We start from the raw sequence: 21135 nt of genomic DNA on the forward strand, positions 1-21135 counted from the left end.
TGCACCCCCACAACCCAGTGCTTCTTGCCTTCCTTGGATATTAGTGGTGGGGACTGTGCAGCCCTCCAGATATTTATAAACTCCAGCTCCCAACACCCTGGCCAGTATAGTCAATAGCAAGGAATGCTGGGAGTTACAGTACAGTAACTGCAAGAGGGATAGACAATTCCCTCCCTTGCTGTACATGGTCAGCAGCATGAACAGACTAACTCCCAATCACTCCCTGGCTTCCTTTATCCTCCCCCTTCCAGAACCAACTGAAACAACAGCATTTATGTCTGAACTGCTCTCAACAAGATTTAATTTGTAGACTCATATATTCTGATCCCACCCTTTCCCCATCAACCCAAGTGAAAAGTGAAAGTATCCTTTGCAAAGAAAGGGAAAGCTGTTAACTCAGTGACCAAGCTCAAATTCCACATTCCAAAGGGACTAGGCATCTCAAAGTAGTGCATAGAGAAAGTCTTGTGAAGCCCCAAAAAGCTACTTTCAGTGTATGTAGACGATACTGAGTTATATGGCCCGAGTTATAAGGCAACATCTATGTCCCAGAAACAATAGAAAAATCTATAATTTTAGTACAACAGTGACCAAAAAACTGCATGCCAACAGAAAGTAGGCCAGACTGATGTAGTAGCAACTACTACATATCTGTTTTTGGTATATTCGGTGTAAACCTAGAAGTTTAATCTCTAGACAATTAAAATTAGTAATTCTTGACTTTATTGCTACAGGGTCAACTTCTATCAATATTCTTAAAGTATTGGACAGACTCAGTTCTTTGCTAAGCCTTTGGGAGGGGATTTTTGTAAAAATGTTCACAAAGATTACAAACACACTTATATATTTTTGCATGCCAGCAATCTCAGCATAGGTTTTCTGATTTTGGATGGCCTTGTTTTCCTTCATTCATTTACTGCTGCTATTACAGGGAATAATAAATAATATGATCAAATAAAAACTGTCAAAAACTAAGAGATTTTTGAAAGTATCTGCAGTCACACCAGTCTAAAACAAGTTTTGTTTGTTCTCAGTATATAGGTTGTGAATTCAAGGCTGAAAGTTATTCACTTGATCATTATTACTAATCGTATCAGGTGTATCTGGCTGTGTAGTGAGTACATTTAAAAGGCAACCGCTCTGCAGTCAGAGAAGTTTATACTGTAATTTGATGTCATCCATTAAGCCCACAGCTCAAGATCTTCTCAACATGCTGATGGGAGCCCTGCCAACTTAATTAATGGTACTGCTGGTGAAAATGCTTTGAAGATTGAGTTCCATGCAGTTTAAGCAGAAAGAACAGCACAGTTACAAGCCTCTTGTGGACCAGCCACTAGATGGGGAAAAAGGCACACTTAATCTCCCTAACTTAGAAAGCAGTCCTTCATTACCTAATTTCATCATGGAGACAGGCAACAAATGGATGGTTTCTCCCTAAATACGGATTCTGCATTTGCAGTGTATTCTAATGCAAGTGAAGGATACTGGACTAGTCCCTAGCTTCCTTCCTGCTTGGATGCCATCACTAGTGGTGCAAAGAAACCTAGAGGTCACCCTCCACATTTCCAGAGCAGACTTTTCCTGCACTCTCTTTTCCTCTTTGTGCTACATACAAGCATGGGGAGCAGCAGAAAAGGCCAGATTTCTGACAGAAGGGTCCCTAGATTGGCTTTGAAGTTTTTAATAAATGATAGTCTCATTCCAGAGGAATGGGAATAATGCAAAACAATAGGGCTCAGTTTACTTCAGGGGTTTGCACTTTACTTCTGTGTAAAGTCAAATTCACTTTGAGGAAACCCTGGTAACAAACAGTAAATTGATCTGGATCAATATCTATGCTTTACCTCAGGGCCTAAGATTTCATCTTTTTTATTCTTTGCAGGATAAAATTTGGTACACTTATGATAATCTTCTTGCCGAAGAGAAACCAACTTTTAAGGTACTTTCTGAGAACACAGTGTCTGACTGCTATTTCAGGACTCTTAAGAAAGATTTGAAACAAGATTGTTTTTCTGACTGAGGAAACAATCCTCATGAGCATGAGGGTGAAAACTACCCAAGGTTGAGGGCGGGGGGGGGGGGGCATACGAGCCTTTCTAAACCTTGGATAGCATTACTTCAAGTGTGGGGACACTTTTAGTCTTAAAAAAACTCAAAAATAAATGCGCTCAAAAAATTGCCTGAACCGGGGCATATGCACCCTATAGCTATTGCCTGGATCATTGTAGACTCCTTTTCTGACTTCTGCATTTCTATGTAGGGCTAGCTTTTAGGAAAACTAAAAAAGTCAGTGGGAAAAATCAAACCTTCTTCCTAATAGGTCCTTGCACAGAATAGAACTATCTGAGGGCTGCAGTAATTTGGTATTGTCTCAGGTATAACTACTGTCCCAGTTATTGCTTAACTGAGCAAAAATTCCATGCTGATTTCTAGGCTAAAGATTCTTCCCATAACATACCTGCTAGTCAGAGTATGAAACAATGACATCCTTCACTGGCTAGACTTTAGGGTTCACATGTACAATTCTGGTCTTAACTAGCATGTCTAAAGTTCCTTCCCTGTGTGCCCAATAATGTCCACTTCCTATCTGGTGGTTCTTCATCAAACATTCCTACTCATAGCTCTATTGCTTGGCCAGACAAGCTAATGGTCACCGGACCCCGAGTCTGGAAGTAACATTGTTACCTACTATTAGTTATATTTTGGGGTAATGAGGGCATAACAAAGTCACCTTTGTAACAATAACATTGTTATAATAACAATATTACTTTATTGGTGTAATGAGCAACAGTTTCTAGTCATTTTCAAAAGTTGATTTTAAGGGCATTAAAGAAGTAATTTGACAAGTTTTATAAGTTTTAATACTATTCCCTAAATTCTCTGAAAAAGTAACAGAAAGTAATAGGTAATTATAGCAGGTTAAAAATCAATGGATTAAGTAACAGGAACATGTTACTTTTTAAACCTAATAACAAGGAATGAAAGAACCTCTGCTGGGCTTTGGTTCCAGGACCCATCATGGACACCAAAATCTATGGATGATCAAGTCCCATTATATACAGTGACATACTAAAATGGCATGGTGTAGTGGTTTGAGTGTTGGACTATGACTCTGGAGATCATGATTTGATTCCCAGCTCAGCCATGGAAACCCACTGGGTGACCATGAACAAATCACTTACTGTACTCTTATACCAAGAAACCCCCATGGTAGGTGCAGCTTAGGGTCACCATAAATCAGAAATAGCTTGAAGGCATACAATAACAAAGTAAAATGGTGTCTCTTATATAAAAACGGCAAACAATTCCAAGGTTTGGTTTTTTGATATATATTTTTTTGGAGGGGGCAATATTTTCAAGGTGTGGTTGGTTGAGTTTGTGGATGCAAAACTTATGGATATGGAGGGCCAACTGTGCAGTCATTTAGGAAATAAAAGAGAGATAAGCCCTCTTCCACCTGTAAAATGACTGTGAAAGAGTGAATTAAAGGAAGATACATCTGAGCACAAGTCCAACCCTACGCACCTCAAATCAATTGGTTGCGGGGAAAGGAGAGGTGTAAAAGTATTTTTTTAAAAAAAAGATTCCCCCTGCTAGCAAGTTCCTTTGAATTAGCAATTGACTGAACCAAATTCATAGCATGTGCTTTACCATTCTGTGACAGTTCCTCCCACAGGAGTTTCAGGGAAATTTAAAACTTCCCAGGCAATGCTTCTTTTAAAGAGTCCTGTCTCAGCTTTCAAGAGCCCTTAAGCTTAGTTTATCAAACACACACCAGCTTGATGTATCATTATTCATCTAGCCTCAAACTGGTTCATCTAATTTTCTTTTTACAAAATAACTAGCAATAAGACTTGCTTCAGAACATGTATTATCCTGACTGCTAGCCTCAGGATCAGCTCACTCTGTCTTACAGAGGCGGGTTACAAACCACCATAAAGTACGCGCTCCGCGCGTACTAGGGTTAGGAAGGGCCGTATTAGGGTTAGGAAGGTTCTTACCTTCCTGACGGCCCTTCCTCCCAGTACGCGCGGAGCGCGTACTTTTTTGCGGTGCCCATCCACATGGGCGCCGCCATGTTGACGTACTGGACGCTGTGCGTCCAGACGTGTCGCGGCGGAAGTGACGTCGCGAGGGCGCACTCCACCCCTCGCGGCGCCACTTCCGCGTTCAAAAAAGGAGCGGCATTTCGCTGCTCCTTTTTTGCTGCGCAGGGAAGCCTCGCGGTCTGGCAGCTGGGGCTTCCCTGCGCAGCGAATGGCGGCGGCGGGAAAACGGCCCCTTGAGGGCCGTTTGTAACCCGCCAGAGTATGAAACACAAGTACTCAGTACCCTCTTTTATATGGTGTATTTGCCTGTCAAGAGTGATTGTCTTACATATATCATTACTTTACTGCAGTCAACAGACTATTAGAAGAACATGTTAAAACACATTTTCAAACAGAACCAGTGGACATTCAGATTAACAATATAAATACAGCTAAATCAAACTGGTGGTCTTAAAAATATAGTGTATTAAATATAGTAGACTTGCATTAACAAGAATAGTCTGGCTAAAATAACGAGGCTTAAATTTTGCCACTTGCTGAGTGAGCAATTTGTCAGAGCTCTAGAGCAGAATAGCCACAAAAGACTCAGAGCAGCAACCAGGGAAACATTGTGTGATGGGATATTATGGTGGCCTGATAAAAACTGCAGTGGAAAAGTAAATGGCATATAGTTGCAATTTAATGATTATCACAGGGGCAGCATCTCTTGTTCAACGGTGTTTAATGAAATCTGCCAGTTAACAGGTTAGAGGGATGGGCATTAAAACTTGCAAGGAAGAGGCCTTTCTGTATTTTGGGATAGATAACCAACCAAGATAAGGCATGGTAAAGCTAGTGATTATGGTAGAAGTGTAAGGCGACAGCGAGGTCAAAATGGATAGAGTAAGTCCATGCCAGACATTTTAGGGAATTTAAGCCAGACTCCAAGTAAGGATCAGATCCAACAACACACCTGGGATACCCAACATTAACCTAAGACAAATAGATTGGATTCCTTCAAGAGAGCTTTTAATGAGAGGAAACCAAATTGGGATCTCAGAAAGTATCTGTGAGTCTATCTTAGCTTAAAAAGAGCTGCTGGGGAAAAATCAGCATCCTAATGAAGAAGAAGAGAATTATTGTTCTCATATTTTGTTTTGCTTTAGATTTAATATATTTTCCTGGACCTTTCAACTTGTAGCTTCCTGAAACCATATACCCAGATATTATATGAAACCACCTGTTCAATTCTATTATTCTCTAAGGACAATGGGAACCTGGTCTTCCTTTTGGCAAAACCCAGAACTTTTGGTTTTAATTGTTGGGAGATTATTGATACAATATTCATAGAAGTCCATCAATAGTCTCCTAAGAACCAAATGAGTCTAAGAAATTAGTATTGTACTGCATCATTGACATAAAGAAGGATGAAAAGGGGTGTCACTAAGGTGCAGAGTGTGTGTACTGCATTGGGTGACGCCTCTGCAGGGTGACACCTGCTTGGTGCTTCTACCATCCAACCACCACTTCCAGATCTGGTACGGCTCCTGGACAGCCAGGAAATGGGGTGTCTCCAGTTGTGGAGCAGTGGCACCATGGATTCCTCCCCTTTCTTCCATCATTGCCTCTCTTTCCTGTCTGGACAGCTGCTCAGCTGCTGCTGGCATCAGTCCCTTCTTTTAGGTTAGGGCATGCTTCCACCACTCAGCAGCCCTTTCTGTATCTGTTTGGGTGGTGGGTAGGTGCCGGGGAAGCAGACCATTGACGCAGCAGGAGAGGAAGGCAGGGAGGAAGGGCAGGGCAGGGCATGGCAGTCTACAGTCCCTTCTGGTGGAACCAACCCTCATGATGCCACTATATGGCAGTGTGGCCTTCCATTACAGTTATGTACAGATCCTGATATGCCAGGTTTCTGTGGTATCCTCACTTTTTTTTAGATTTCTTAACTCATAATAGGAGTGAGGTACCTGGTGCTCATTAGTTGCATGATAAGTATAATAAATGGTTGTTGTAGTTCACCTGTGATTGGCACACTCCTTGTCATACCACCTATTGATATGGGCTTTAGGGGCCAACCTGAAGAGAGGTGTACAGACCCTGTATGACCTTCTCTCATAAGCCATACTTACTTTAATTTGGCTGATGCAATTTGTAGTAGGGTGTGACTGGATTAGCCTGTTGAAGGCCTTTCTTGTATCAGTTTGCCATTTATCTTTATTGTATTTGTAATATAAATTGAGGTTACAGATAAGCAGTACTGCAAATCTAACTTTAGCAAGCCTGGTAAACTCAGAGACCATTCCAAGGCAGACAGTCACTGTCAGAATACTTCACTACTCTGAGGTTAAACCCCAATGTTTTCAGGTATTTAGAGATTAAAATATAATCAATGGCACTTGAACCCCTGGAGAAACAAATGTAAATTCTCCCCATAAGTCCTTAGGACTAGAGCTGTTCAGAATATACAAATCATTATTTGAAATGAACTAGAGCAGACCTATCCCTGCAGGACTGATGGCATAAGCTAGCTTTTACTTGCTTGTTTTTTAAGGGTTGCAGTGAAAAGAGAGATCCATCAGATATGATCCTGTCCGTGCATTAAAGTAACCTGCAATAATAGAGAAGGCATGAGGGACTTTAGCCATCTGTTCTGAGTAAAAGCATTCAGCCTTAAACCAAGCTGACATAACAACATCCCTAGAGTGACTGCCCAAATGCCAGTGAAGAGTGACTGTCTTGTTGTGCTCTCTGCTTGAAAGTGACAGAAAAAGCCACATTCGCTGACAGATATAATATGCAGAAAATGGGCAACATGCTCACAGTTCTGTCTTAGCTGCAGAATGCTGCTCCTCTGAATGAGTACCAGAGAAAAGCATGAAGTGGGAATAGAAGGCAAAGCTTCGTTTCCTCTCTCAAAGGCTTTCAGGAGTGGAACTTTGCTGCTAAAACAGGGGGCAAAGGCTACAATACCTCCAAAAGCTGCTGGTGGTGGTGGGAACAGCAGAATTAAATGGTACTCTAGCCACTTCCATGTTGGATTTCTTTACACCTTCAGTATTTCCATATCTACTATGACCCCTGATGCCAGTGAAAAATCATTAGAAAGAGCCAGTTGGAATGAATAGGAAACTTGCACCATAAGCCTTCAGGTCATTTCATAAGGGGAATTACTGCTCTAATAGGGAAGCACAACATCTTATCACACAGAAAGATGTGCCAAGAAAGACATGAATTCAAGGTATGCAGCTTCCCCCCCCCCCAGTTTTTTTTTGGGGGGGGGGGCACATTGGTCCATTCAAGGATATGAAATGAAACCTAAATTTGGGTTTTTTAAAAAATATCTGAAGAAACTAGCTAGTGAATCATCAACTGAAAATTTAGGTTAACCTTTACCACCAGACCTACCATTAATGTATTTTTACCAGTGAAGTCATTTCAAAATTTCTCCACCAAGTATCAAAACATGTAGGTTGGTCTAACTTGAAGACCTGTTGGCCCTGATATGTGTCTGTGAATTGCACTACACTTATAGCCTATTAAATATTTTGACATTGTAATCAACAGACCATTACAATTCTGTCTCCTCTCCAAAAGCACAAGTGATGAACTCAAGATTGGTAGGCCATTAAGACAATGCAACTGTATACAAATAACTCCGAACCAGTGCTGTAAACTGCACAACAAATTTCCAATTTATAAGAAGAAATTAGGTGCATATTTTAGTGTACATCACCCTTAGCCTTTGTTTGACATTTCTTGTTCTTGAGCTAATGCATTTGTAACCTTTCAAGTCAATACAAGGTTGAAATAAATTCTTTACTGCATTGCTTTGATGGAATAATCTTATCTGCTAACATTTTAAAGCTGATTCCATTAGCAAATATGAAAAGTGTCTGGAGAAGATCTTTTAATCATGGAGATAACTGTTTATGATAGCTGTCTTTTGTTAATTATCTTGCATATTCACCTTCAGTTAATGTTGCCTGCAGGGGATTTCTAGAAGAAAAGTACTCGACTCTGAACTCTGTTTAGTAAATCACTACTGTTACCCTCTCTAGCACTGCAAAAAAGGAGGAGAAGTCTACATGTGTGCATTTTACAGTTATTGTAGCTTCCACTTTCAAATATAAAAAGCATTTACAGCAAGCTGTGTTGCATAAAAATCTCTCTCTCTGGCTTTGCTTCACGAACGAAGATTCAGGAAGGACTCATCCCGTGCTTTGTACAAGCGTGTTGGTGACTAAAAAGGCCAATTCAGGATAAGCAGGTCCGGTTGCAGAAAGCACAGCAGAAAGTCTCCTTGGGTGATGTTTCCAGGTTGCGGTTCTTTCTGCGTTGTCGTTTCTCTTCGAGGCTCGTTCGGCGTGAGCTTTCGAAGAAGGCTGCAGCGTCATGGATAGTGCGTCTCCATGCCTCCCGATGCGAGGCCAGGGAGGACCATTGTTTGTGATCTATCTGGCCAAACCTGAGATGTTGTTTTAGGGAGTCCTTGTATCTCTTCTTTGGGGCACCCCTCTTACGCTGACCCGTGGTGAGTTCACCATAGAATACTATTTTGGGGAGGCGATGGTCCTTCATCCTAGAAACGTGTCCTGCCCAGCACAGCTGCGTCCTCCATAGCATGGCCTCAACGCTGGTGATCCCTGCTTGCTCGAGGACAGCAACATTTGTCACATAGTCAGTCCAGTGTATATTTAGAATTGTGCGTAAAAATACTGGACTGGAAAATTAGACAGCCTACACTGCATTTCCGATTAATCCAACATCACTCTTGATAACAGTTCATGATCAGCTAATTCTCTGTCCTTATTTGTAAAATGGGATCAGTTGGACATCTGATCACCTCCACAGGACTGTCATGAGGCTAGAGAAGAACATCCTTGATATACTCTTAACATTACAAAATACTTCAACACAATAAAGCACTAAATATATTTTCATTTCTGAAATTAGGATGCCGCCGCCCTTGTTTGCTGCACAAGGGAGCTGCAGCGGACAAACCGTGTGGCTCCCTCGCACAGCAAAAAGAAGCTGCAAAAAGCGGCTTCTTTTTCCGGCGCTGCTGTGATGCCACAAGGTGCCAATGGTGCACTTGCGGCGTCATCAAGGCGCTGCGACGTGTGGACACTAGGTGTCCGTCACGTCAAAATGGCAACGCCCATGTGTATAGGGCGCCACCATTTTTACGCCCTCGTTATGTGCGAGGGGTAAGGTGCATTGGGAAGCGCTGCCCCTCATGCGTAATAACGGCGCCCAATAGGGCCCATCTATATAGTGTCATAGTGTAACACATAAAGGCTGTGTCCCATGGTAAGATCAAGTGGGATGTATGTGGCCCTCCAGATGTTGTTGGCCTTAGTGAGCAGCACTCACCAACATAGCAAAAGGTGGGGAAATCTAGGATTTGTAGTCCAACAACATCTGGAAGGCTGCATGATTCCCATCTTCAGTAATTATTGACATTAAAAAAACACTGCTTTTGACTGAACTACATATTTCTATACTGCTACTGTCCCTGGACCTGTCATCCTTATGTGAATAAGTCAATTACCCTTGCAAGACTTTTGAGTAACGTATTAGTGCTGTGACATTTATGATTCATATTCACAGATTCTGAAACATATTAAATTTCCTTACCTAGTTCCATTCACTAAGCCGATGATGCAAACATGGATATGAACAATTACCGAAAAGAAAAAATACTCACATGGTGCGTAGAACATCACTAAGACAGAAGAATGCTCCTTGATAAACTTGTCAAAGTCATCATCTGTTAGGTGATAAACAACATTATCCTCTTCTGACCAAGGAGTCTCAGGAGTCTGTGGTTTAGGTGGCTGAGGACTTTAAAAAACAAAGAGTCACTGTTTAGAACAAGCTGCTTGAGACTGTAAAGCAGCTGCTTCAACCAAATGGATCTTAAGAAATGCAGCCAGTTAGGCATATGTTAATAGGCACCAGGCTAACTCCAGGCTAACTCAATAAAGGTGCACCTCTACTAATCATTGAAATGCAGATAAAATGAAGGTGGGGAGGATGGGCACCAGACCTTGAAATTTGTAGAAACAGCAGAAATAATTGTGGTACAAACAGGAATAGTTTTATAATAGAATAGCAGACATGCTTTATTAACCTCATTCCTTCTTGTTATAATAGTTCTACTGAGATTTGACAAAAAAGTTGGAAAGGTAATCCAACAGAATCAGTGAACAATGCAGTTGATTTCAAATACAAGCATATAGAACATACTATTCAGTATATAAGTTACAGAAAATTTACACACAGCTTTCATCCCATGATACCTGGCATAGCCAACAATGAGCATATAACCTTTTTTTTCCCCCTGGTACAACAGCAATCAGCTAATGGGGAAAACAACAGAGAGACTACACATGAGGCTAGAGAAGAATGTCTTTGTTATATTACAAAGTACTCCAAAACAATAAAGTACACTTGGATTTTAAGAAAAAGAGGACAGAAATGAGCATGAATTATCAGATAAGAAGAATGGCATCTAGATTTATAAGTCAAAACAATTTGAAATTGATTGCCCAGTAGAATGAAGTACTGCCAAATGAATTATTCTAGTAATGACTGTTAACACTGGAGAGAGTTATGGCTATACTACTAGGGAAAGGCTCAGGGATCAGTGAGCTCACAGCTGAGCTCAGATCTGAAAGAGACTCTTCTAGCTCATATCTCATCCTCTGACACATTACGCTCCACTCTGTCAAAGGTTGTCCTTCAATCCTTGAAGTGTATTTGTTATTGTTTTAATGAATAATCAAAAGCTAGAACAAAGGGGAAACCTTTGGGCCTTATATTCAGAAATCATTCATTGAGTTTTGAAATTCTAGTACTCCAGTGATACCAAAATTATCTACCTTATCTCTTCAAATGTTTTTAAAATGTTGCTGATTCTACATGCCCTAAACTTCCTCCTAAAAACTCTTAAGCTTCAAAATCTATTCTTCCATCATTCTCTATCCACTTGAGCAAGTTCCTACTGTGTTGGCAAATTTTAGTCTGAGAGCCAGTTTAGACAGTCATTCATAGATTTGTTTCTAAACATACTTCACAACAGCTTGACATTTTATGCATTTGTCATGTAAAATGATTATGTGAACAATGACAGTAGACAATCAGAGCCAGAAGCTGACTGCAAGGACTGTACAAATGTGCCTCTTGCACAAAATCTCTAGAAGAGAACCCTTAATAAACAAATCAATACTATCATACTTGGAAGGAAAGCATGACAAACAAATGCTATAAATCATCAAACACACTATCATCAATGTGACTCAATATTGACAGATGTGAAACAAGGCAACTGCAAATAAACACACATATGTGTCTCACAACCTGGAAAAGCTCTGCTTTTTTTAAAGTGGAAGGCAATGAATATAGACATTTGAGTGGAGGAGAAGATGGAAATGCTCTTCAGCCTACTTGAGGTGTGATGTGCTGACTGTGGGCTGTGACACAGCCCACAGTCAGCAAGACAATTACCCATGAAAAACAGCTGCCTGAGAAAACAGAGAGCAGGCTGAAGGATCAGGCTAATAGGAACACATTTACTGTAGATAAATATGTAGTAATTTCTGTAGTAAAACCACAGGTAAATTTTGGCCTGTGTTACTTCTTGGACACATACCTCTTTTCAAATGTCTTTCTACATGCCCACTGAAACACTGTTAATGATGTTCAATAAATATTTAATTTTTCAGTTTACCATGCATATTGAATTTAACATTAGAGTTCACAGTGACAGAGGAATAGCTGTCATGAGTATGAATGTATCCTGTTAAATAGTAAATAATTAAGGATTATTGTTGGAAAAAATAACCTGAGTATATAAAAGATAACAATCTCTTATATTACTTATATACAGGTATACGTCAGCTTAAAAAATAGATGTGTTCCTGGGCATTACTACTTCAGCAGAAAATTTGGTTCTAGAGGCAGAATAACATCCAGTTTGAGACCACTTTAACTGCTGTGGCTCAATGCTAGGAAATTCTGGGAATTGTAGTTTTGTGAGACATTTAGCCTTCTCTGTCAGAGGGTTCTGGTGCCAAAACAAACTACAATTCCCAGGACTCCCTAGCATTGAGCCTGGGCAGTTAAAGCTGTCTCAAACAGGATTATTTCTGCAGTGTGTCTTGGACCTTTGTTCTTCCTTCTTAGTTTTTCTCCCAAAGACAGGTATGTTCCGAACACACACAAGTGTTATATGGCTTCTCTCACAGTTGTGTTTTTACTCAGATAATTTCTTTCTTTTTGCCTACGAAGAATCTCAAACCTGCCTTTTGAAGAAAGGCAAAGCAGAATGAATTTTTGATTGTTCACTAACTCACAACAGTTGGCAAGTATCAAATAAATGGAAGTCCTGCATTTACGAGTCCTTTATCAAGGCTGTAAAAGGCTTTTTTTTTTTTTTGTAAACCCACTATCAGTCTTCAACAGGAGGCTGAATTAATTGGCAAAGTGATTTGTTCTTGTTATTCTTTTTAATTAGGTTTATTCTATCCCATATAGAGCCTACATATGTTCTACCATTCTTCAATTACACTTTTCAGGCCTTTTTGAATCAATGCCCAGAGCACTGGACTACTCATACTACACATTCTTTTGAGTAATTCATTACTATTACTGAGCCTATGTGCCAGGTTTACACTGTAGACAAATTATACTCTGCAACCTCAATTATGGGTAGCTTCCAAAGTATAGAATGGATTCTGAATATTAATTATTCCCCACCCCAACCTCAATATTGATTTCTTTTAGGGGAGGGAAGGAAAAGCTGCTGCATTACTTTGCCTTTTGGGAAACTATTAAGCGTGCAATGGAAATTAATTGAGGACAAACAGGTGTCTTTTGCTCTGGATGGCTGAAGTATCAGCCAAAGCCCAGAGTAGCTTGTTAGCAGAGATTATCATTGGGAATAGTAGGCAGCTGTTCTGCTTTGCCTTCAGTCACTGCATTCACTAACTGTCACAGTACCGATATAAAAGCATTGCATATTACAAGGATTATCAGTCTATAATGTAAGCAGATTGAAGGAAAGAAAAAGGAAAAAATAACTCTAGACACTTCTAATGTGGTAGCCAAGAGATAAGGGCATCATTGCTAAGCCAAAAGGCAAAGAAAAAGCTACAGGTGATAAAGGCATACACCACTGCTCACAGGCAGAAGAAGAAAGGATCTGTGTGTGTGTATACTACATGTTGCTTTTTTAATACACCAAAGTTATATCAGTGTTAAGGACAAAATTTCCCTCTTGGATCCATGCATCCAGACACCTGGATGCTATGTAATGTCCCTGAATCATGATCATTCCCAGCTCTGATGTACACAGACTCATTCATAACACTTAGTACAAATTAAGGCACATTGCAAATAATTATCCCCCCATAACCTAGGATATTGAAGTAGTTCCCATATATTATTATTATTATTATTATTAACCTTTATTTATAAAGCGCTGTAAGTTTACACAGCGCTGTACATCAATTTTTTAGTCAGACGGTTCCCTGCCCTCAGGCTTACAATCTAAAAGACACGACACAAAAGGAGAAGGGAGTGGTGGTGGGGAATAGGATCAGGTCCAGCAGATCTTTTCCACCTCGGAGGCCTGGACCAAAATATGCAATCATTGTCTCCATTTATAAATTACAAACATCTTTTATGGAATCAATAGCTACATAACAATGCCTCTTTATTTAGAAGTGTAGAAAGCAATATAATACACATGCAGAGTGAGAAACATAAAATTTTAAGTACTGAGAGGTAGGGGAAAGGAGAAAAATTCATCCAGCCAATAATGTATGTGGAATCAGGGATTTGCAAGGGATCAAAGAAAATCAAGACTACCAATCTAGCACGGCATAATAGTTAAGAACATGAGCTGGATGTGCCCATGCAAATCTCAGCATGGCCATGAACTCATAGAGCTGCCTAAGGTAATTCACTGTCTTCTCAACATCAGCCCTACTCCCAAATCTCTAATCTGGCCATAGCAACATTAATCTCTACTGCAGGTTGTTATTAGGATAACTCAGAAAATAATATGTAAAGATATTTGGGGATTTAGCATTTGTATGACTCCTTTCCCATCTGTACTACCATGTTCATTCTCCTCCCTTGCACCTCTACAATATATTGGGTCCACCTACATAGTCCGGGCCACAATGCACTGTCTCTATGTTTCAGCAGAGCTAAATGCTTTAAAGTCCATCAGGAGACCAAATATATTAATATATTGAAGTCAACAGAACTGTGAGTGCAATTTGAATACAAAAGCTACCCACAGATCCCAAATGGCTCATGCACTGTTGCACAAAGCAAATTCTTTTTGCAATATAGTAAAAGGATGACAGTTTACATACACCATTTAAACACAAGTCACAAAATGGTGTGAATGAGCTCTGAGGCATTTGCTTGGTTTCTGTAACTAACATGCTTCAATTCAACACCAAATGATATAATCAGTAGCATCACTACAGGCATGCGAGGGTTCACATCACACCTGGTGACACCCCAGAGGGGGGTGACACCCAGTTGCCCCCCTCCCCTCCTTGCTGCCTGGCTTCCCTGCACCTCCTTGCAGAAGCCCTGCCCCTTCCACTTTAGAAGGGCCGCATCTCCTTCTTTGGAAGCCCCCCACAGACACCAGGTGACACCAGAGGAAGGTATACCTCTGGATATAATCTCCTCCGAGATGCATCTGCCAATCAATTCTGCATGGGTCAGCTTCTTCTCTGAATGTTTTCTTTCCTATCCAGTTTAATATGCTAAATCTTCAAAAGTTGGGTAGTATTTCTGGAATTTGTTCTTTTTCAAAAGCTAAGAAATTATGCTGGCTCTTGCAAACAAAGTTTTGCTGGCTCTGTCAAAAGTAGGAAATCTACTACAAGCTTCTGGATGCTGTCACAGAAGATCAAATCCTCACCACACAGTTAGGTGAGATTACTGAAAATCTCCTTAATTAACTTGATTTAGTCAACTTAGAACCTGCTTTCTGTTAAAAGGGCATCCAAGATGGTTTACCCACTGCCATCAACAAGTCAAACTCAGGGGAACCATCCACAATTTCAAAATGAAGTGTGTACACAGATTAGGGCTGTTTTGATTGTCCAGATAAAATAAAGAATTGCAACTGGCAAATACATGCAATGGTAAAAAAAAATCATGAAAAGTGAGAGCAAACAATAACACAAGTGTATCTTTCATATATCAGTACCAGGCTTTTATTTACTTTGCTAGTGTAATTAAAACTATCTGTTTCCCAGATCCAAGAGTGTTTACTAAAACGTGCAGTTCTCAGTGATGTAGTGAAGGAACCCGAGACTTACTTTTGCAACCACTCTGCTATGTCCTTTGCTGTAGCACTGTAGTTTTCAAAGTTGAACAGGAATTTTCCTTTTCTGTAAGAACAACAAGTAAGGAATTTACAATATAGAAATATGTGTGTGTGTGTGTGTGTGTGTATGAATAAATAAAATCAGTGATTTGGTTTTAATAGTATCTACATGCAGAATAAGTTGGGACTGACTCAAAATAGCAGATGGTTGGGTATCCCCGGACATTATATTCCTCTTTTATTTTTTCAAATTCAGCTGAGTAGACATTCATTCCTGCAAGTACCTGCAACAACAAAAAACATTTTTTTACTCCACACAACTCTTCTGAAGTATGAGCAACTTCTTTAATTGCAATACTTGCAATTTTCTCACTTCAAAGATAATATATTTATATTGGTTTTCAAATCTTGTCAGAGTCTTCTACATGTTCCAGTTTTCATCACTATGGGATCGTTCAGGTTAGGTGCTTACAGTTCCTGGTATTCTACTTCTTTATGAAAAGGATGACTTGGGTGAAATCTCCACATATACAAGGATTCCCCATCATCATTTATACAGAAAAATGCATTGGGTTCACTTACGGTTTCATATGGAGCATTCTTTAGCTCACAGAAGGCATAAAAACATGTCTGCAGTCAATGTGGGAAAATCTCCAAAACTACATGGCAAGCTACTGCATACATGACATGGTTGCTCAGGGACAAAGGGAGGCCAGATGTTGATGAATGGGTTAAAAGATGGCCACAATTTTAATGCATATACAGGGATCGTAAATCAATCATAACAGAGGCATACATCTATCATCAGCCTCAAAATGGCTGGCCTCCATGTGTGCAGGCCTTTATAGGCCCAGTAGAACTTTACAGGCCTGGCAGATCTCCAAATCTCACAAGACTTTTAATCTTGCTAGACTTTAGGGCAAGATCTGATGTGCTAGCTGGAGTCATCATGAGACTTGAAACTTGCTCACTCTGAGCAGGTGCTCAGAGCAAAAAGCAGCCTTGGCACCAATTCCCATGCATGCCCAGTGCAACCGGGACCCCTCTCTGGGAGGTGTTGGTGTAGATACTTCTATCTGAAACCAGAGACCATAGGGAAAACATTTAAAGTAGACATTAGCCGGAATCATGCAAGTGTACTAGCTAGTGGGTTGCTGTATTTCCAGGGTCTTGATGAGATGGCAAGGGAAAAGCATTTAGAAATGCATTTTAGGATCCAAAAAAAGAAAAAGGAAATGGAAAAGAAATAGAGGGCAGGCAAAGTTACCAAGGGAATATGGACAAAGCAAAGAAGAGTTTTAAGATTGAATGATTTTCAGTGTCTCACACTCTCCAATGCTAGAAATTCTGGGAATGAAGAAATTTTTTTATTGAGGTGCAGAATTTGAGGTGAAATGCACTCATTTTGCCCCCACCCCTGGTAATTACACCCCTGAGTCCAGCATATCTGGAGAGCACTACTGTCTCATAAAGAAACAACTCTCAGAAAATGCATATTCAAAATGCTTTTTATATGTTAGCCTGTTAATGGATGCCTTTCTATTAACAACTATTACCTAAGCAGAAACCCAAATTAAATTCACTGTAGCATTAACAGTGGAAGAATCAACACTGAAGAGGCTCTACCAAAGAGTTTTTCACACATTAGGGTGTGATGACTTTGCTGATGGGTTCCCAGTTTCACCTCAGTGATACACAGGCTTACATTTAGTATGTTAAGATCTTACATTTTTAGCAGCAAACCTAAAAATATAAATGCATGAAGAGATACTCGGAGCTTTTTTGTGCACTGAATGTCCGGTATAAATTAGTGAGAACTGAATTCAAGTTTCCACTCAGCTGTGAAGCAACCTGACTGGTTCTGTGGAAAGAGATCATTCAGCTAAACCAGGACAGTTTGCAAGGAAAAGGCAAGACAATCCTACGTAGAAGCGTGAAAAGCTCTCAGCTTCAATTTGGTTGCATCGCAACTGCATTTTCATCCTAATTTATGCAATCTTTCCCCATTGACCAAAACATATTTCCATCATTTTCTCTCCACCTATGCACATAAATCGTGCCCCTTGTGCAAAATGGCAAAATCAAGGTTTGCTTTTAGGAATGTATATGTTTTAACAAATATTTTCAGGACATGGATGGCTGAATCAGTAGCTAAGGAATCAATGGATATAGCAGCTGACATTATTTGCATTTCAAAATACAGTATGTACATTGCTTTATGTACACTTTATTTCTTGGAAATTCCTTGTAAAATTCACAAATGTTGCTTGAGGTTAGCTATAAATTTTCACACAACTGGGAAAGGCAAAAATACCAATTTTGTCAAAACTGTCAAGTCCAACAAAAGTTCATTCTTTCCTTGATCTTATTCAGGTCATCCTTAATGCATTTACTTAGGTGTGATGAATAAAAATATGTCTGTTATAAGAATCTTGAGCACATTTGAGTCTTATAAATTCCCTAAAAATAAGGCAACTCATCTGAATGATTATGATGCATCTGGTGCAATCAACACCCTGAAGAAAGTGGTTTTGTAGAAAGCCCAATATTGTATACAGTATACAATTTGCTATGCTGGTTTAGACTTCTGGGGTTGAAGTGTAACAACTGGAGCACTACATAATTTCTACTCTTAAGCTAAATAAACTTTAGAGCACTGGTTTATGCATTAGAATCATAGAATCACAGAGTTGGAAGAGACCACAAGGGCCATCCAGTCCAACCCACTGCCATGCAGGAAATCCAAATCAAAGCATCTCCGACAGATGGCCATCCAGCCTCTGTTTAAAGACCTCCAAGGAGGGAGACTCCACTACACTCTGAGGGAGTGTGTTCCACTGTCGAACAGCCCTTACTGTCAGGAAGTTCCTCCTAATGTTGAGGTGGAATCTCTTTTCCTGTAACTTGCATCCATTGCTCTGGGTCCTAGTCTCTGGAGCAGAAGAAAACAAGCTTGCTCCCTCCTCAATATGACATCCCTTCAAATATTTAAACAGGGCTTTCATATTACCTCTTAACCTTCTCTTCTCCAGGCTAAACACCCCCAGCTCCCTAAGTCGTTCCTCATAGGGCATGGTTTTCAGACTCTTCACCATTTTAGTCGCCCTCCTTTGGACATGTTACAGTTTGTCATTGTCCTTTTTGAATTGTGGTGCCCAGAACTGGACACAATATTCCAGGTGGGGCCTGACCAAAGCAGAATACAGTGGCACTATTATTTCCCTTGATCTAGACACTATATTTTTATGATGCACCCTAGAATTGCATTGGCCTTGTTAGCTGCCACATCGCACTGTTGACTCATGTTCAACTTGTGATCTACTTGGACTCCCAGATACATTGTGTTCATCTACCATGCTATGTGAGTACAGTCGGTCCTTCTTATACACGGATTTTTTATACACGGATTCCAGCATACACGGTTTGAAAATGTTCCAACAAAGTATAAATTTACCTTGATATTCCATTTTTTATAAGGGACATCATGTTGCTATGTCATTGCATTTAATGGGACTTGAGTATACACGGATTTTGTTATACACGGGGGATCTTGGAACCAAACCCCAGCGTATAACAAGGGTCCACTGTACAGACATCTACCCTTGTCTGGTTTGTTTCTCCGCTAGTAACCTTCTAGTTACTGGAAAAGTAAAGTTCTCTAGTAAATTCTAGTGAAAGAATCAAGAGTTCATTATTGGTTAGTCTTTGAGCTTTTTCAGGAAAGAAACAGAATAGAGAAGGGTAACTGCCTGTTTTCACATCATACAATAAATCACAATGGATATCTCTGAATTGTTTAGCTTCTGCCACTGAAATCAGCAGGGGTGGAAAGTGTAAATTGATTTGGCATGTTGTGCAAATACTGTATGTATGCAATCAGACTAGTACACTGAAGACTAACCTTCATGTTGTTGTTAATTGCTGTGAAGTTATCTTTAACTTATGGTAACCCTATAAATGAGAGATATCCAAGTTATTCAGCAGACCTACTCAAGGCTGTGACTTCCTTGATTGAGTCTATCTACCTGCAGACTAGTTTATTCATTTCAGATAAATGAAAAATCATTGGTGGGAATCTCCTTTTTAAATTATCAAAACTAGGAGAAAGCAACTCCTTCTGAATCAAAAAAAGAAGAAAAAGAATGTTATCTGTACACAGTTCTTTTAAATGTAGGGATACATAGTTATTAAGTGCTTAAAACAGGCAGATCAAGTCTCCAACTAGTAGAGTTCATGGATATCAAGTCTGAACTCCAGACTGGGAACTTGCCATAAATTACAATGCTCTTCAGCGAGGGGAAATTAGTAGACCTTTTCAAACTCCATACCGGTTTGAGACACTATTTCTAGACTTATTATTTGGAGCCCTGCACATAGGCACAGTTCTTTAATTCATCTTCACAGCTGCAACCCTGGTGTACTCCCATATTTTACCAAAATGGGAGTAGAACCAGCCCACAGTATGAACAAGGTTGCAGTATAGCCTTTGGATACAGAGTGCATGACCTGACATCTTTTGCAGGGAACAATAAATTACCTCTCTGCTTCCCCAAAGCCATGAGCACTTTTAAAATAAAACTAGGCAGAGGCCAGTATAGCTTCCTATGGGTTTTAGATTTAAATGCAGGCCATCTCCCTGCTACATTCCTCGGTGGATAGCTGCTGAAGATACAACTGGAAGATTAACTCTTCACTAATAACATCAAAGGCTTAACTCCCTTTAGCAACATAGCATTAAAACTCACCTCCCCCGTTCCACTTACCCCTATCCAAAAACAGGATTTCCTCCTGACCATTACATGCTACATAAGAATTTAATACCAATATCCCCAATGAAGCAACTACTCAGACCAAATGTGCTCACAGATAGCGTGAAATAAAACTTAAAGGAGAACATCCATGTAAGAAGGTCAGCTGTTGCTCAGGAACTATTGGAATTGAGTTCTTTAAAAAATACATATGAAATGTGTTCTTCCCACAATTCTGGGAAGTTAACACCTACACCATCTGACAGATTAACAGGGAAGCCCTTCCATTAGCAATTTCTATATACTAGAGTCATGAAGTTGCTTTTCCCTGTTAAGCAACACTTTGCCCCCACCTGAATGCCTAGCTGGATTCTTTTTGTTCATGCATACATTGTTCCCAATTGGACAAGACTGTCAAAGGATTGCAGGGTGGATGGTTGGGGAGAAACCCAATATCTCTTGTGGTTTACCATATGACTATGACATGACTATAGGACCACATATTTAACTCTTTGTTTGGTTTTTCAGCACGCAACAAGCAATGCATCGAATTTTGTCCACCACATCTACAGAATGACCCTTTTGAGCAGAGTACAACAGACCTTACCACTTGCACTGGACTCAGACATGTTCCCACTATTATTGCTGTTGCTGGTCCTGCTATTTTATTTAGTTATACCCCCTTTCTTCCAACTCTGGAACTCAAGGCAGCTTACAAACATTGAATACAAATAAAAACTCCCATTGCTAAAAACAAAAAAGTGAAAATGTATTTAAACTATCAATGGAATTAAAGAGAAATTTAAAGCTTGTCCATTAAGAAACAATAAATATGAATGATATAGTACATTATTAAAAGCTTTCTCCCATAATCAATGCCAAAAATCAAAACAAAAAAGTCTTCACCTGTTACTGGAAGTTCAGCAAGGAAGGAGGCACTCTGGATTCTTTACGAAGGGAGCTCCAGAGCCTCACAATCATCACCAAGAAGGCCCAC

General features: G+C 39.9%; 2 protein-coding genes across 4 annotated transcripts in view; both read right to left on the reverse strand.

Annotated features, from left to right (window-relative positions):
• The window catches only part of SEC22A (SEC22 homolog A, vesicle trafficking protein), a 1054631-nt gene that overhangs the window by 160379 nt on the left and 873117 nt on the right, over positions 1–21135 (reverse strand). The gene's annotated exons all lie outside the window — the stretch shown is intronic.
• Positions 1–21135, reverse strand: part of PDIA5 (protein disulfide isomerase family A member 5) — a 213893-nt gene that overhangs the window by 68241 nt on the left and 124517 nt on the right. For both annotated transcript variants that reach the window (XM_042445080.1, XM_042445081.1), the window contains 3 exons: positions 15583–15674; positions 15383–15454; positions 9736–9872 (listed from right to left, as the gene is read on the reverse strand). In XM_042445080.1, coding sequence (XP_042301014.1) covers positions 9736–9872; positions 15383–15454; positions 15583–15674 — 301 coding nt within the window. The remainder of the gene's footprint in view (positions 1–9735; positions 9873–15382; positions 15455–15582; positions 15675–21135) is intronic.

This window comes from Sceloporus undulatus, chromosome 1, assembly GCF_019175285.1.
Source record: "Sceloporus undulatus isolate JIND9_A2432 ecotype Alabama chromosome 1, SceUnd_v1.1, whole genome shotgun sequence".
NCBI lineage: Eukaryota > Metazoa > Chordata > Lepidosauria > Squamata > Phrynosomatidae > Sceloporus > Sceloporus undulatus.